Below are 17,480 nucleotides of genomic sequence, written 5' to 3'. Positions count from 1 at the left end.
GCCGTCTTCTGCCCCTTTTAATTTCTTTCGGATGTCCGGGGCTGATTGGGTGATAAAATGGGTGGCTAGGACTGCTGCCCCCGCCGGGGTGTCGGGATCCAGCCGGGTGTAGAGAATTAAGGCCTCTGTAAGGCGATTGAGAAAGATAGCTGGATTTTCGTTAGGTTCTTGGGTTATCTCTTTTAGTTTTTCATAATTGACTACTTTATGAGCGGCAGCCTGCATGCCAGCCAGGAGGCATTGGATCATGAGGTCGCGTTTACGACGGCCATCTTGGCCATCCTGGTAAGTCCAGCCTGGATCGGTGCCAGGTACGGCAGTCGCTCCGACAGGCATGGAGTTGTCGGTAAGGTGAACCTGATCTGCATGGTTTCGGGCAGCAGTTTGAATTCTTTCCCTCTCGTCAGGGGTCAGAGTAGAAGATAGGATCACAAAGATATCATGCCAGGTTAGATCGTAAGTTTGAGAGAGGTAGCGAAATTCTTTGATGTAGCGGGAAGAGTCGGCAGAAAAGGAGCCTAACCGCTTTTCTATTTCAGAGAGATCTTGGAGGGAAAAGAGAACATGAACTCTAACTAATCCTTCCGCTCCTGCTACCTCCCTCGGAGGGCAGAGGAGATTTGCATCTTGGGAGTCGTGAGAGCGTATAAGTGCACTAATTGGAGAAGCAAGGGGTGTGGGAGGAGAAACCGTTGAGGGAGGCGGGAGAGCGGTGGGAGGGGCCGGAGCGGGTTCGGGAGGAGGAGTGACCGCTTCAGTGTAGGGTGGAGGTTGGAGAGGAGCTCTGGAGGGGGGAGAGGCGAGAGATTCGGGTGGGTCGGCTAGTGGAGAGGGGTCATCGTCAAAGGAAACTAGGGGCTTGGATGTAGGAAATGTCTGTTTGGCAAGAAGGATCTGGGAAGTGGAACAATGGACGCAGAGGGAAGGGCGGGAGCGTAAATGCCAGAAGGCCTGGACATAGGGGACCTCGAACCATTTGCCCGTCCTGCGGCAGTAATTATCTAGATCACGGAGGATGTTAAAATCAAAAGTCCCTTCAGGAGGCCATTTGGATTGATTGTCTAGAGGATACTGTGGCCAGGCCTCAGTAGAATAGAATATGAGCCGTCGGCGACGGAGATCTTGGGAGATACCGAGGGCTGTAAAATTGGCTAGGAGACACCCCAGGGGTGTCTTAGGATCTGGTTTCGATTGTGAGGTTCCCATGACCCCCAGTCTGTCTCTGAGTGAATGGAGAGCGAGAGAGGCGTCCCTGGTCTCAGTCTCCAATTCACTGCAGGTCGGAGGGCGGTCAGGCGATTGGGACGTCTCCACAGTTGCCCGAGGTCCGGAGAGAGGACGGAGGAGTCCCTGACGCGGCCGCGATTAGGGACAGGGAGTCCGGTGGGCAGGGACTCTGGGGGTCGGAGGGAACAAGGGAGGGGGACTTACCCCGTTTTCTGCCCGATCGGGTGGATAAGTAGAGGTTCCCTGGTTGTCTCCTGGGGGAGGGGAGGAGCGGCCCGCGCGGTAACCCGCGGGGCTTGGTACCCCTCCCGGGTTTCGGCACCAAATGTAAGGAACGGCACCAAGAAACGGAGGAGAGCTTAAACAAGCTTTATTTGGGAACGCTCCCGGGCGAGGTTCACTGGTCCGAGAGAAAGGGACCAGAGAAGTCGCGCCCGGGCGAGGGTGTGGGCAGAATTTATAGGGGAAGAAGGGAAAGGGGTGTGGTGAATCTGGGAGGGCGCAGGGTATTCCTTATTTGGTGGTCTCTTCGGGTATCGTGGCAATATCCGGTGCAGGTTGCATCAGTCTTGGGACCGTTAGTCCCGCCCCTCGAAAGGCGGGAAGGCTGGGCCGGGTGGAAAGTCCCCAGGTCAGTTCCTGGACCTGGGTGGTCCGGAAAGTCTCCAGGTCAGTTTCTGGAACTGGGTGGTCCGGAAAGTCTCCAGGTCAGTTTCTGGAACTGGGTGGTCCGGAAAGTTTCGGTCTGATGCAACCTGTGAGGCTGATTGCGTTGCCGTGCCTCGGGCCAGTTGGCCTTACATATACTAGTTGCTTTGTATACTTCTAGTATCTTTGTATACTTCTTTCACTTACAGTTATTGACATACTGAATTGTCTTCACATTTTGAATCTACCGACTAATGTTTTTAATCAACTTGTTAGTTTGTACTAGTTATTTTACCAATCATAATGGTGTTCAATAAAGTTCTAGAACTGAATAGAATATGTAAGAATATTATTGAAAGGAAGGAGAGAAACAGATTCTCCTGAGAATTTGGCTCCTACTTCCTAAGCCTATTAAAGCAAAGCAATCAGAAGTAGCTGCAAGCTGTCTCTCCTCCATGGGGAGCAGCAAGGGGTTAACCAGTCTTGGTTTACTAAGTATCTCTGTCAGGCTTTTATCTGATCCTTCCTCCCTTCCTCCCCTGCCCACCCCTTTTGTAAATGTCAACAACTTCCTGATGAGCCTGGTAGAGGTGAATTTCACACCTTCCTTTTCTTTGTGAAGAAACTTGGGTGTTAATGGTACAGGATTGGGTACCATTGTATGACTCTGTGGCTGTCTGTGAGTAAAGCTGAGGGATGCCTGTGGAAAAAAAGTAGAAGGTGAAGAAATTTGAGAAATGAGACCAGGAAATAGGTTCAAATTGGTCTCATCTTTAAAAAGAGTGCTTGTTTTATTAGCAACTTTTAAATGTGTATTGGGAAAAGAATAATTTTAAAGAAGCTTAGTATTGAGAGTCTCAAAGAGTCTGGCAAAGAAAGGGCTGAGATTAGAGAGTTGATTGGTAAAAATAAAGAAATAAATAGAACAACAGTCAGAAAGAAAAACTGAAGACTCCTGTTTTTATTCTACAGGTGTATTTACAGGCTACAGCAATGGAAACTTGGTCAGTTGATCAGGTCTGCAGTTGGTTGGTGGAGAAAAACTTAGGAGAGCTAGTTCATAGGTTTCAAGGTGAGTTGTTTGCACTTTCAAAAATGTTAATTGAGCAGCCTAGATATTGAGCGTCCTGTGTTATTGATTTTTTTTTTTCCTAATGCATGTGAACATTGATGTGGAGTTGCTGCAGTGGGAAACTCATTTCTCTACTGACTGTAGCAGAGTTTGCATTTGACCTGGTATCCACGAGAGAATCTAGTATTTCAAAAAGATCTCAAATAAGATAAATCTTGAGTAACTTAAAATCATATTTGATATATGCATTTGCTACTGCTTTTGTCTATAAATATGCAGCTTGTGCATTTTTTTGTGCAGTTTTGCGTAGTGTTGGATTTACAAGTATGGAATGTTACCTGGTAGGTACCATGAAGAATACTTTTCCGAAAATATTTTTTCCTTATCAAAACAGTGTCTGTTAGAAAGAATCGGGAGAGGGGAGGCATTAATGTGGAAGTAAAAAGTTTTTATTGTGACTCTAGGTCGTGGTACTTTCTTAGGAGCAAACATGTATTTGGAATTATGCAATATTAGTGTTCTATTTTTGTCAAAAACACAGATAATTTTATAACTGCAAAGCACAAGTTTAGATGCATCTTTTAATACCGGAGATAATTCTGCCTGCGCAGAGTGCTGTGTTTTACAGTGCTTTACCCAGCAGACAGGTAGAGACATTTTTTTTCTTTTTCCCAGAGGAAGAAGTAAGTGGGGCCGCTCTTCTAGCGCTTAATGATCGGATGGTTCAGCAACTAGTAAAGAAAATTGGGCACCAGGCTGTTCTAATGGATTTAATTAAAAAATATAAGCAGAAGAGTCAAGAACTGAAGTCCCCTGGAGAAACAGCCCCGGTCACGCAAGCAGAAGCACCGCCAGAGTAAGTGTTCAGGAATGGCTTTATTTTTGCTGTGCTTTCCTGAAGATGGCTGTAGCGTGACATCTGGCGTTTAAACCTCTTTGAAAATTGTGGCCATTTGCAGATTGTGTGTACAGTGTAACGTTTTGCAAAGTTTTATGAGTCAAGCTACTTTTATTTTTAAATGCACCAGTTTTTTAAACACTGACTCCGTTTGTTAAGGAAGACCTGTAAGCCCAGAGTTCCTACATAGAAAGCTCTATAACAAGCAGTTAAAATGTACATATGACACCAGCAGAAATGAACTCCTGCAGCTTAGGTCTTAAAATTAGTGTTTGAGAAAGGCATCTTTTTCTGCTCCTTTGCTTTTCCCAAAGCTATTTGTGTATTTATTTATTTGCCAAGGATTCCTTATAGTAACTAATTTATATTCTCCTCTAGAGGCCTTCATAATATAATTTGCTAAAGACTCTTGCTGCAATGGATTTTTTAATTTCTCAAGAGTATTCTTGGAGTACTGAATGCTATGATAGCATCCCACAAAAGTCATGTAGAAAAATTTGTGATGGCTTTGAGGTTTAGTGATGTTTCTGTTTGTTTTTTTATCACTGACTTCTGCAATAGAAAGGAATGATAACAGGAATTATAAAATTAAAAATTGCACTTTGCAGTTCTATGCCCCAGGATCATCTCCGGCATTCTGTTTTGGTTTTTCCGTATTTGAGACTTTTTGCAAGGTTTCTAAGTTTAAATAATTACTGCAGACCAATTATTAATTTTTAAAGTAAGATTATGATGTTTGGTGAAATTCATTCTAAGTTTTTTACTTTAAGTTTTTCAGGTTCTATCTGTCAAACCATATATTTCTGTCTTGCTTTTTTATAAGCAATACAATGTTAGAGTGACCCGGCTTAAGTAATTTGACTTCTAGAATATTTGGATATTTGGGACAAGGAGGGGGATAGGTAGACTTGAAGGAATGGTCCATAGTTGGTCTGGAGATTCTCTACCACTTGATTTATTTGAAGGATTTCTTCTAAACATTGTTTTGACATATCTATGTAAAAGATATGTGACTTTTGTTGAAGTGCACATTGTATGCTTTTACTCCTTTCCAGCAAAGGGAGGGTGTAAACCTCAAATAGAGCTCAAAGTAATTTCCCAGCATTCTTGGATGAGTTGGACTTTTGGGCTGGAAGTTCTCCTCAGTTGACTGGAATCTTGATATTGCCTTAGGCAGAGCTTGGAAGAAAACAGACACCCTTGTTTCCACTGCAAATCAGTTTATAATGTTTTATAGTAAATGAGAACTAACTGGACTGCCAGGAAACCCGGGCATCATTCCTGGTTCCACCACTGACTTGGATTGATCATGTTAAATGTTGAGACTCCTGTTGCTTCATCTGTAGGTTGTGAAAAGTAATACAGTACTTAACTCCATGTTAATTCACACTGATTTTAGGAGTATCACAGTCTTTGAGAAAACCTCTCCTCCTTCTCCCAGACCAAAATAGTCTTTTGCTGAATATTAAGCTTTGTTAACCTGGTTAAGAAAGCCATTTTCAAATGTAACCAAGACTTGGAACACTGGTTTTCCAGGGACCGAGTGGGGGCTTTTCACCCAGTAAATAGTTGACTCTAAGGTTTGTGTTGTCTTGCATTCAACTTAAATTATTCTGGTGCAAAATCAAAATTGCAGGTGGGTTTATAGGTTATAGTTTGTTAAAATGTTTATTGGCTATATTTGCTTATTGTCAAATATATAGTCACTTGACAAATATATTGTCCTATGGGAATCATGATAATAGAAAAAGGTATGAGAATATGCTATTTATTTAATATGCTACTTAATTAAACCCTTTTAGGAAGTGCTTAATAAAGATAGGAAACTTGGCGTAGTAAAAAGAACCCTGAAGCTAGGTATTAAGACACTTGATTTTAAATCCCTGTTCTGATATTAGCTACTCATCTAAACTTGGAGATTTGCTTGACTTTTCTTAGTTTTAACTGTAAAATGAAGTGAGTAGAATAAATGATGCTTAAGACTCCTCCTTCTAAATGGTTTATAAAATGGCATTCTAGATCAGAGATTGCAGATGGGTTTCAACTTGCATGTAAATTTCATTTAATGGCTAATGGCTGCCTGGTATGTTATTTTGAAAAAAACTTTACAGGCCACATCTGGACAGGATATTTGGCATCCTATTCAGACTTAGGCAAATGATAGGAATATGTAATAGGTAGGAGTATCTGCAGTTGCTTTTTGGTGTCGTTCTTGTTGAAGCTGGTAGAAAAATCACTGGACAGGAAGTTGGAAAGTTGGAAGTTGGAAAACTGAGCTCAACTGGTCCTGCTACTGAGTAGCTTGCAGTGGTGAGCAAGTTGTTTTCCTTTCAGGGCTTTAGTCGTATCACTTAGAAAATGAGGGTGTTAGTGAAGTGTGGTTCAAAGATCATGAAATTTTACAGATAATAAAAGGTCCCCCAAAATGACAGGGAATAGAGAAAGGATCTGACATAGAGTTCATTTTTTTCTTTTTTTTTTTTTGCCAAATAAGAATATTAACCAATAAAAGTACATTCTGTCATCACTATTATTTCATAAAGGAAAGGATTATCATAACACCATTTATAAATGTGATGGATTGGTAAAAACAGCACTGTGAACTGGCATTGTCTCTCTCCTGGCATGTATGAGCTGAGTGAGATGACCTCAGAGGATTTCTCTTTCAGTTCTCTTAGTCAGGACACTAAAGTGGAGCTTAAAAGTGGGAACACACACCAAAAAAGTGGACACAGATCATAGCGTTTCTACGGGCTGACTCCTACTCTCTGTGAGAGCCACTGTGAGAGCAGTAGTTGTGACCCCTGTTGAATAGCCCCTGACCCACCTTTTCTTTCTTGGTGACAGGGATGAACAGTCCTCCAGTCCAGCCAGTCGTGGGGAGCAGATGCCATCTTTCTATCCAGTTGAAAACCATAATAATGATCTGATTGACCAAAGAGTACTGAAACAGAGGTGGGATTGACAACTTCTAAACATTTGAAATGCAAATGATAATATTTGCCTTTATTTTTACGAGGTTTCGTGTGTTTAAATGTATTTCTGAGTGGAAGCTATTTGTTTTTCTGGAAGTGATTTTTGTAAATCAAGTGATGAAGATATTTGGTAAGAGATGAAGGTTAAACTTTTTGATCTTCACATTGAAAAAGTAAAATCTTGAGATGATATCATGCATCTTTCAATTACACGTTGTTAAGGAAAAAGATGATTTCTCTGCCCTACACTGTCCAGAGTGATTGGCAGTAGCCACAAAGATGGAATTTATTCAGTAAATAGTGTCCTGTAGAATATGCCTTTTGTGGAGTCGTTGTTTCGGATTTGAGTTTTGTGGTTGGTGTCTTAACTCGACGGCTCCTGATGGAAGCACTGCTTTGGTAAACATTTCCTCATATTCCTACACTGGGATTTTGGGCTGTAGTATTTCAATATACGGGCTATGCTGGAACAGAGGAAAACTATAGACCTAGAGAACCAGACCCGGAAATGTAGTGCTCAGACAAAGCTCTGAGGGGGACTGTAGGTAAGATACGGTCCGAGAGTCGTGGCGGCCTGTACAGCGTTTTCCAGCCACCTGGCCTGTGCAGTTCACGCATCACTCGTGACACCTGTTGTTTGCAGTAGCTGATGAGCAAATGCCTTTTGTTAAATGTACCGTCGCTGAAAGGAGAGCTGCCAGCTGGCGTAGAAGAACAGTCAGGCAACAGTCAAGCCAGGGTGTGGTCCTTTATAGTGTTTACAAGCCCTTTATATTATCATCGCGTTTAGCCCACACAGAAGTCCTGCAAGGTGGGCATTATTCTCTCTTATGTGAATGAGTTAAACTGAGATTTAGAGAAGTCAAGGGGGCCTCTAGCTAGGTTTCCCAAATGGGCTGTTCTCACCTCAGCACAGAATCTACCGCCATCGGTGTGGGAGCTCAGGGGACCAAAGGCAGCAGCAGCCTCAGCCCCTGGCTGCCTGCCCCCAGAGGCCCCGTGAGTGCAGGAAACACTGCACCTTTGATCAGGAGCTCTTGCAAATGGGCTTCAGCTCTGGGCGTCCTCTCTGTTCTCTTTCTCTCTCCACCACCTTCAACCTCGCACTCTCACCCCCGGGCTCAAAGTCTCCAGCTGCCCAAGATGTCCCAGCGTTAGGGTCCATCTTCCTCCGTGCCGTTGGTTCCCATTTGGGGTGGTGAGCAAGGAGGTAGAGGGCGATGTCCTACGTGGTCTTCCTGGTCTGAACTATGGTTCAGAAGATGTAAATACATTTCAGTGGTGGCTTCATTCACCTCCTTTCTACTCATGAGTGCTTGTTGGTCCCAAGTGCTGTCTTTGATGTGGATCCAGGTGTGCAGAGTCAGCCACGCGTCCTCAGCGACCCCTTCAGGAAGCTGCCAAAAGCAGCCGGGCCTTCTCTGACTGTCCTGCAGAGACAGGAGGAGTGATGATTCGTCCCAGTGGTCCAACCCTAACACCACTGTGAATCAGCATCCAAACAGCAAAACAGGAATCATGAACGCAGTGCATGCCTCATGGTGCTTCTGTGAGGACCATTACCTAAAAACAGATAATACCTGCTCGGTGCTAAGCACAGTGGAAGCACCTGGAAAGCACTCAGTGTACCGCCATCTACACAGCACTCCTCCGGGCAGTAATCCCACTTGCCTGAGGACTTCTTTCCTCTCCCTACTTGCTGCCTGTGGGAAATGAGGATGCCACCTTCTACAAGTTCTCTAGGTCGTTTCTCTTCCTCAGCCCTCTGATGGTATTCCATTCTCATGTGGTCCTGCGATGCTGGCCAGGCAGGGTTATTATTCCCCTTTTTTTTCACGAGGCTGATCAAAGACACAGCCTGTGCTTCAGGGTATTTCTCATTCTTTATAGTGTCTGGCATGGAAAAAAACAGAATTGGGTGAGAAATGGAGAGAAATAAGAGGGTTTGGAAACCAGAGCCAATACTCTGGGATCTTTCTTCTAATCATAAAGTCTCTCCTAATCTATATGACCACCTTCTACCCATCACTATCCACAAGCACCGCAGAGTTAAACATGTCCAGAAATGAGCTCATGTCCCTTGCCTTAGCATATATATATATAGGTGTAAGAAATACAAATGTACTCAAACCCAGTGCCCTGGGTACAGAAGCACTGGGGCTAGAAAGCCGGGGCTGAAGCTGTCCCTCCCTCTCGTGGATCCACATGATGGCTGTCTCCGTCTCTCTTCTGCCTTCCTCATCTGTTTCAGTCCCTTGCTTCTTCCTGTGAGGATGGGTTATCCTACTACTCATGGCTGCTCTGCCCCGTTCAGACTGGCTGGCCATAGCACTGCCTCCAGAGGAAGTTCTCCCTGAAAACAGCGCAGGTCATTCCAGCCAACAGACTCAGCCTTTCAGTGTTGCTTAGTTCAGCATCTGGGGAAGAGGACCTGAGGGGTCTGTTGTGGATCAGATGTCCCCTCCTGGGCAATCAGCTATGTGTGGGCAGATGAGGACAAGGCAGGGGAACCTGTTTTAAATATTTTCACTCTGGTCCTGCCCTTTGTCCAGGGCTGCGGAATGGAGCGGGACAGAAGATTCTCTCCCTTCCCAAGTCCTGTCTCGCACAGTGGCTCCATCATCCAGCTGTGTGAGTTAAAAATCACTGGAGTCGAGCTTCCCTGGTGGCGCAGTGGTTGAGAGTCCGCCTGACGATGCAGGGGACACGGGTTCGTGCCCCGGTCCGGGAAGATCCCACATGTCGCGGAGCGGCTGGGCCCATGAGCCATGTGGCCGCAGAGCCTGCGCGTCCGGAGCCTGTGCTCCGCAACGGGAGAGGCCACAACAGTGAGAGGCCCGCGTACCACAAAAAAAAAAAAAAAAATCACTGGAGCCACCCTTGATCCCCTCCTCCTGCCCTTCTGCCTAGGGTGCTATTCATTCAACAGGTGTTGATTAAGAGCCTACTGCACGGCTCCTGGGTCAGGCTGTGTTGTTCCCTTCCCTTCCCTACCTGCTCATTTTTGAAGACTGCGCAAAATCCCTCTTTTGGAAGGAAGCCCCTCCATTGATATTCCAGGTCAGGCAAGGAGCCCTTCTATCCTCTACATTTCTCTTGCTTCCCTTGTAAAACTAGATAATGGAACTGATCACTTTAAAGTTTGTATTCCTTCCTTAGCAGCACCTCCTGGGCAAAGACCATACCCTTTTGTCCTTGTAAACACAGCATTTGGCATAGTTCCTGACACACAGGGGCTAAATAGGAGTTTTTAATTGAAATGAGGATGCACGCTCCAATGAAAGACTGAATGTATCTTCATGGGACAGGATAAATATCTGAATAGCATCAATTTCTTTTTAGACCTTTTTGATACAATTCCTGCTGAATATGCTAATTTTTTTAGCAGAATTAAACTCCAGGAGTTTATGCGCCACTCACACATAACAGGCTAGAAAGCTGATGCTTGGCTACTGCTTGCACGAGGCAGGGAGGGATGGTGGACCAAGTGCCAGCTTTGGGGTCTCACACACCTGGGTGGGAATCCCGACTCTTCACTTTTCTCCAGGTGGTCTCTGAACAATGTGTGATGGGGACACCCACCTGCTCGTGAGATGACAATTAAGGTACCTGGCAGCTGTTATCACACCGTACAAGGTGGCCGTCATCATTCTCGTGATATTTTTTCCCAAGTTCCCTAAAATGAACATGTGTTTTCCATCCAGATTATTTGCAGACAAGAAGTCAAAGAAGGCTCTAGAGGCAGGACATTCACGTGACTTTGGCCCTTGAAAAGATGTGTGTGTCCCAGTGGATGAATTCCAAGTCCCAAGGAAACACTAGGGTGCTGTGACACAGTGCTGTTTTCTTTGGTGATAGGTGATCCCGTGCTCTTTACCGAATTTCTTAAATGCCCTTTCTTGATGGAAGGCTTCTAAGGTCCCATCCTCAACATGTGTTGGCGATCCTTTAGAAAGACTTTCTTTCTATGCTATTCTTCGTTTTTCCTCTACACTATTTGAAACTCTTTGCTTCCCTTTTAGTACCTAGTAAGGCATGAAATCAGATAAACAGGTGGAGGTTTCCTAAATGTCACTTTAAAAACACTTGGCTTGAACTTTAAATGTATGCATGCGGATATTTTGCTTCAGCCTTTGGGTGTAATTATAAATTAGTCACAGTTTCACTCATATTTAAAAATTATTTTAACGATGATGTTTTTCTGGGTCTGGCTACTGCTATAAGATGTTGTAGCGTGATCTTACCTACCCGCCTATGCTCAGAAGGGAGAATGTCAGTGGGTCCGCACTTAATGTATTGTTTGTAGTCACTGCCACACACACAGCTCAGATAAGGGGCAGCACGTCTTATCCAGCACGTCGTAACAAAGGGAGGTTCAGTGAATTGCACCAAAGACAACGTAGGTGATAAATTGTCACATTTAGATGCTGAATCCCAGGTCAGTGAAACAACAAGGATCCCTCAGAGTGAAGTGCAGGATCCCACATCTCCTACCCCACAGGTGTATAGAACACCCCATACCTAAGGTTTGTGTGTTTGGAAGTGTTATATTGTAACTCTAGTCCTTGATTGGAGATTCCCAGTGTACATTAACATAGTAAATGCTATGAGGAGTCCTACAGTAAGAAAACCCCTTTCACTCTGTCTGGCCCAGAATTCTTTCTTTGTGTAACAACTATTAGCATTACAGGAAACACCTTAGGAAATACTGACTTAAAGCTGTCTTACGTAAGTCAGGATTCATTCATTCATTCATTCCATAGTAGACACTTACTGAGTGCTTACTCTGTGCCAGGCACTGGTAGACACAGAGGGTACAGGGGTGAGCGGAGCAGACCAAGCCTCCCAGCTCACGGAGTTCACGTTCTAATCGTGGGGGGAATAACAAATACATATGATATTACATTGTAAATATGTTCAAGTGCTATGAAGGCCGATAATGCCAAGAAAAAAGGGGGGGGATAGAGAGTGATCAGTGTGTGTATGTGCATATGTGTGTGTTAGCTACAGGAGGGTTCTATTTCAGACGGGGTTTTCAGTTAAGTCCTTCAACTTTGACTAAGTAATGCTTGAGCAGAGACCCAAATGAAACGAGCTGGAACCGAAATTTCCTTCAGTGGAAGATATCTGTGCACTCAGCCAAACAGGAATTACAAAATCAGGGACAGTTGGGCTGACATGACTGATAAATAACCCTCTGACTGCTGCCCATTCCCATTAAATCTAATGGGACGTCTTCGGAGAGATCAAAATAAGCTGGATTTCTAGTCTCTTTTTCCCTTTCGTTCAGTCCAAAAGTTACTAAATATATCCCATGAGCTAGGTATTATATAGACAGTGGGTGAAGCGGGGTCAATTTTATCCTTGCCTAGGGGAACTCAGAGTCTGACAAGAAAGATACATAAGTTAATAACTGCAATATTGAGAAAGAGATGCAGAAATAGATATGCACAGGGTACAGAAAAAGCACAGAAGAAGGATAAATAAGACTTTCAGGGAAGTGAATATGGAGAAGGCCCCTGGGGGAAGTCTGCACAAAAACTGAGGGAGGATTTTGAAACATGATTAGAATTTCATCTGAAGGAAGATGGAGCAAGATAAGCAAAGGACATTCACAGCAAAGCAAACAGCATGTGCAAAGGTACAGGCACCTGAAACGGAATAGGGCATTCTATTTGGAATAAGTATTTTTGGAATGTGAGAGACAGAGGCAGAGGAAATGGACTTTCTGGGAATGATGAGAGGTGCTGTTAGGGAGGTGAGGAACCTCTGTGCTGTGTCAATGGACAAGACAGTGCTTTTTAACCGTGACTGTACATTAGATTCTCCTGGAGGACTTAAACAAAATATAGCAGGGCCCTAGACCAGTGTTCCTCAAACTCAAAGGTAATTAAAGGCCACCCAGGAATCTTATTAAAGTGCAGATTCTAATTTAGTAGGTCGGGGTGGGCCTCAAGATTCAGCATTTCTAACAGACCCCCTAAGAAATGCCAGGCTGTCCTAGGACTACCCTGTGTAGTAGTAGCAAGTCATTTCTGGAGGTGTACAATAGACTGGATGCTTGTGTCCCTCCAAAATTCATATGTTGAAACCCTAATCCCAATATGATGGTATTTGGAGGGAGAGGACTTCCGGGAGGTAATTAGGTCATGAAAGTGGACCCCTCATGGATGGGATTAGTGTCATTATAAGAAGAGTCCAGAAAGCTAGCTAGCTCTCTTTCTGGCACATGAGGACACAGCAAGAAGACAGCCTTCTGTAAACCTGGAAGAGGGCATTTATCAAGAACCCAGCTTTGCTGTCACCCTCATCTGGAACATCCAGCCTCCATAACTGTGGGAAATTAATGTTTATGGTTTAAGCCGCCCAGTTTAATGGTAATCTGGTATAAATCAACTTACTTGAATCCTTACAAATAGGAAACTTTTATTTTTATGATGCTACATAGTGGAGGAACCGGCAAGCCACAGCCTAGGTGACACACAGTTGGGAGAAGACTGTCAGTCTTTTTTTTTTTTTTTTTTTTTTCCATGAGGCACATAAAACCAGCACTCTGGGCCAGATTTGAGAAGTGAATTTTACACCTCCGTCTCCGTTTAGAAGATGCTCTGAGGATGTATGCTGTTCACTGTGAGGTCAGGATTCAAAATCTAGTAGTATACAGGTGGATTATAAAAAGCTGCCCTAGATCCATTCAACCCTGAACTACCAGATTTTGATAAATCCGAACTACAACATAGTAGTACTCAACCATTTTGCAACAATTGTGTAGGTAGTGTCTCATTTCTTTTTCTTTTGTATGAATGAGGAATTAAAAAGAAAGAGGGACTCAGACATGATAGCTCCATGAGATCTGTTTTTGTGACTGTCATGCTACTAAAGTGTAAATATTGAGGGTAAAGGCCAGAAGTTTCTGGGTCTTTGTCCATCTCTCAATACCAAGAAGAATTGGGGAATAGGAAGAAATAAAAGATTTATGTATTTCATGCTTCTTTGCTTGATTAGTCAGGGCCCCAAAAGTTCCTGGGGTCTTGAATCTCGCACTGGCAAGCAAGGATCGGGAGGATTTGAGAGGTGCCTGTTTGTGCCACAGCAGAGTGCCTGATGCCATCCACATCTTTACCTCTACTTTGTGCCTGATTATGTGTTCACACATGCCTTTCAGAAACTAAATTCTTCTGGAAGTCTCATAGATTAAATAGCAGCTGTGATAGCCCAGAGCTGTAAAACATAAATTAAAAGCAATCATCAAAATGCTGAGAATGTGGAGCAAACATGTTCTGAAGTAGTGGTCGTTACCATCAGTTGCAGCAAGAAAGCAGCATTTCCTTCATGGTCCTTGCGTGTCTTGCAGTGACATTGTTCACTATTTTCAGAGATGGCGTCTCACCTTGCTCATTGGCATGTATCTCTTTATTGGACTTTTCAGAACTTCTTGTTTACTTTGTTTCCTTAGCAGTGGAAAGTCTTGCCAAGGTAAAGTAAAGCAGGTAATTCTCAGAGTACTGGCATCAGAACACAGAAGCAATATTTCTGTTTAACTTTGTAGTTTGGTGAAATTTGGTCCCTCTTTTGAAGATATGCATGATGAGGTCCTTTTCTGTCCTATGGTAAGATGATAGCAAGTTCTTTAAACAAATGTCTAAGCCTCCTCTAGCTTTCTTTCTCTTCTTCTATGTTCCAAAAACACTGAAACTTTTAGATGTTGCTGGGGTTACATGACATTTAGTTCCAGAGTTGATAATATAAAAACTGGGCTTCCCAATATATACCATTTTCAGTGTATAAAGTCTGCAAGCTTGGGTGTGGAAAAGAATAAAATGAATGTAGGCTTGTGGAACACAGTCTTTCAGTTAGGTCCCTGGAGAGCATGGTATTTGTCACTGCTTTCTCTTCCGGTGGTGGGGGTACTACTGCTGATGGTAGTGGTGCTTTAGATGTGAAGACTCAGACCAGTAGCAAGAAAGGCTGTTCTTCACAGCAAAGTCCTCACTTGTCTCTTGCCCTTCTTCCTTGAGGACCAGAAAGCAATACCATTTTACAAGACTAGAAAAGCATCACAATCCCTCAAGGTAGCGGATTATCTCCAAGCTGGGGCCGCTAGAAAAAGGTGTCATTTGTTACCTAAATTCTAGGAAAGCAGGCATGATTCATAACGACTCCAAAAGTCAACCAGAAGTCAGTTGAGTGTGATGTGAACTCTGCCCTTTGTTCTGTAAAGAATCCACGTGCGATGCAGCTGAAGCCTGGTGAGAAACTGAGAAAACTTCTTTGGGACGTTTTTTTCGGTGGTGTTTGATCATTTTGTAATTCTCAACAGCCACAATCTAATTCCTAGGTACGCTTTGTATATACAGAGGACTCTACTCCAATCCCCAGATCTGCCTCTCTTGCATTTGGGTCCCACTAGTTTTCATATCTCAAACTTGTGGACTTAGTGATGTGACACTTCAATTTCATGTATGAAAACACAAGTTTATGGAAGTAATGTCTGCCTTTGTTTATCTGTCATAGAATGTTACATTTAATGTTTTATATCTCTCTCAAATGTTCCTAAAACTTTCTACAACATTTTTGTTAACAAACTGTTCAACTCAACAATGACATAGGGGAATCAAAACAGATAAGGAGCCAAGACATAAGATGACTACTCACAGGGCCAGTGTTGGACCGGGCCACGTGGGAGATTCAGACAAGAAAGACCACCCAAGAGGCAGGAGAGTGGGGAAGAGAATCCACCTGGGGAGAGGGCTAAGACGAGCCTAGAAGATTGAGGGAAACTTTTTCTTTTGATAAGTCTGGCCAGTGGTTTATCAATTTTGTTTATCGTCTCAAAGAACGAGTTTTCAGTTTGTTTCTTTCATTTCTTTTTCATTTATTTCTGATCTGATCTTTATGATTTCTTTCCTTCTGCTAACTTTGGGATTTTTTTGTTCTTATTTCTCTAATTGCTTTAGGTGTAAGGCTAGGTTGTTTATTTGAGGTGTTTATTGTTTCTTGAGGTAGGATTGTACTGTTACAAACTTCCCTCTTAGAACTGCTTTTGCTGCATCCCATAAGTCACATCCCAAACATGGTCATCGTGTTTTCATTGTCCTTTGTTTCTAGGTATTTTTTGATTTCCTCTTTGATTTCTTCAGTGATCTCTTGGTTATTTAGTAGTGTATTGTTTAGTCTCCATGTATTTGTATTTTTTTACAGTTTTTTTCCTTTAATTGATATCTAGTCTCATAGCGTTGTGGTTGGAAAAGATGACTGATATGATTTCAATTTTCTTAAATTTACCAAGGCTTGATTTGTGACCCACGATATGATCTATCCTGGAAAATGTTCCATGAACACTTGAGAAGAAAGTGTATTCTGTTGTTTTTGGATGGAATGTCATATAATTATCAATTAAGTCCATCTTCTTTAATGTGTCATTTAAAGCTTGTGTTTCCTTTTTTATTTTCATCTTGGATGATCTGTCCATTGGTGAAAGTGGGGTGTTAAAGTCCCCTACTATTATTGTGTAACTGTCAGTTTCCCCTTTTATGGCTGTTACCATTTGCCTTATGTACTGAGGTGCTCCTATGTTGGGTGCATAAATATTGACAATTGTTATATCCTCCTCTTGATCCCTTGATCATCATGTAGTGTCCTTCTTTGTCTCTTATAATAGTCTTTACTTTAAAGTCTATTTTGCCTGATATGAGAATTGCTACTCCAGCTTTCTTTTGATTTACATTTGCGTGGAATATCTTTTTCCATCCCCTCCCTTTCAGTCTGTATGTGTCCCTAGGTGTGAAGTGGGTCTCTTGTAGACAGCATATGTACGGGTCTTGTTTTTGTGTCCATTCAGCCAGTCTATGTCTTTTCATTGGAACATTTAATCCATTTACATTTAAGTTAATTCTCGATATATATGTTCCTATTACCATTTTCTTGTTTTGGGTTTGTTATTGTAGGTCTTTTCCTTCTCTTGTGTTTCTGGCCTGGAGAAATTCCTTTAGCATTTGTTGTAAAGCTGGTTTGGTGGTGCTGAATTCTCTTAACTTTCGCTTGTCTGTAAAGCTTTTGATTTCTCCGTCAAATCTGAATGAGATCCTTGCTGGGTAGAGTAATCTTGGTTGTAGGTTTTCATGTTTCATCACTTTAAATAGGTCCTGCCACTCCCTTCTGGCTTGCAGAGCTTCTGCTGAAAGATCAGCTGTTAACCTTATGGGGATTCCCTTGTATGGTATTTGTTGTTTTTCCCTTGCTGCTTTCAATATTTTTCTTTGTATTTAATTTTTGATAGTTTGATTAATATGTGTCTTGTCTTGTTTCTCTTTGGGTTTATCCTGTATGGTACTCTCTGTGCTTCCTGGACTTGATTGACAATTTCCTTTCCCATGTTAGGGAGGTTTTCGACTATAATCTCTTCAAATATTTTCTCAGACCCTTTCTTTTACTCTTCTTCTGGGACCCCTATAATTCGAATGTTGGTGCGTTTAATGTTGTCCCAGAGTCTCGGAGACTGTCCTCCATTCTTTTTCTTCTTTTTTCTTTATTCTTCACCCTGGCAGTTATTTCCACCATTTTATCTTCCACCTCACTTATGCATTCTTCTGTCTCAGTTATTGTGTTATTGATACCTTCTAGAGTATTTTTAATTTCAGTAATTGTGTTGTTCCTCACT

General features: G+C 42.9%; 1 protein-coding gene across 1 annotated transcript in view; it reads left to right on the top strand.

Annotated features, from left to right (window-relative positions):
- The first annotated feature begins 2,473 nt into the window (after positions 1-2,473).
- The window catches only part of SAMD3 (sterile alpha motif domain containing 3), a 44,179-nt gene continuing 29,172 nt past the window's right edge, over positions 2,474-17,480 (top strand). Inside the window, exons 1-4 of the mRNA XM_022562830.2 lie at positions 2,474-2,772; positions 2,847-2,947; positions 3,623-3,803; positions 6,693-6,800. Of these exons, the coding sequence (XP_022418538.2) occupies positions 2,684-2,772; positions 2,847-2,947; positions 3,623-3,803; positions 6,693-6,800 (479 nt within the window). The 5' untranslated portion in view covers positions 2,474-2,683. The remainder of the gene's footprint in view (positions 2,773-2,846; positions 2,948-3,622; positions 3,804-6,692; positions 6,801-17,480) is intronic.

The sequence above is a fragment of the Delphinapterus leucas genome, chromosome 12 (genome assembly GCF_059928025.1).
Source record: "Delphinapterus leucas isolate spDelLeu-1000000601 "Yukka" chromosome 12, BTC_Dleu_Yukka2, whole genome shotgun sequence".
NCBI classification, from domain to species: Eukaryota; Metazoa; Chordata; class Mammalia; order Artiodactyla; family Monodontidae; genus Delphinapterus; species Delphinapterus leucas.
The sequence above is the reverse complement of the archived record's forward strand: the minus strand, read 5'-3'. Positions and strand labels throughout refer to the sequence as shown.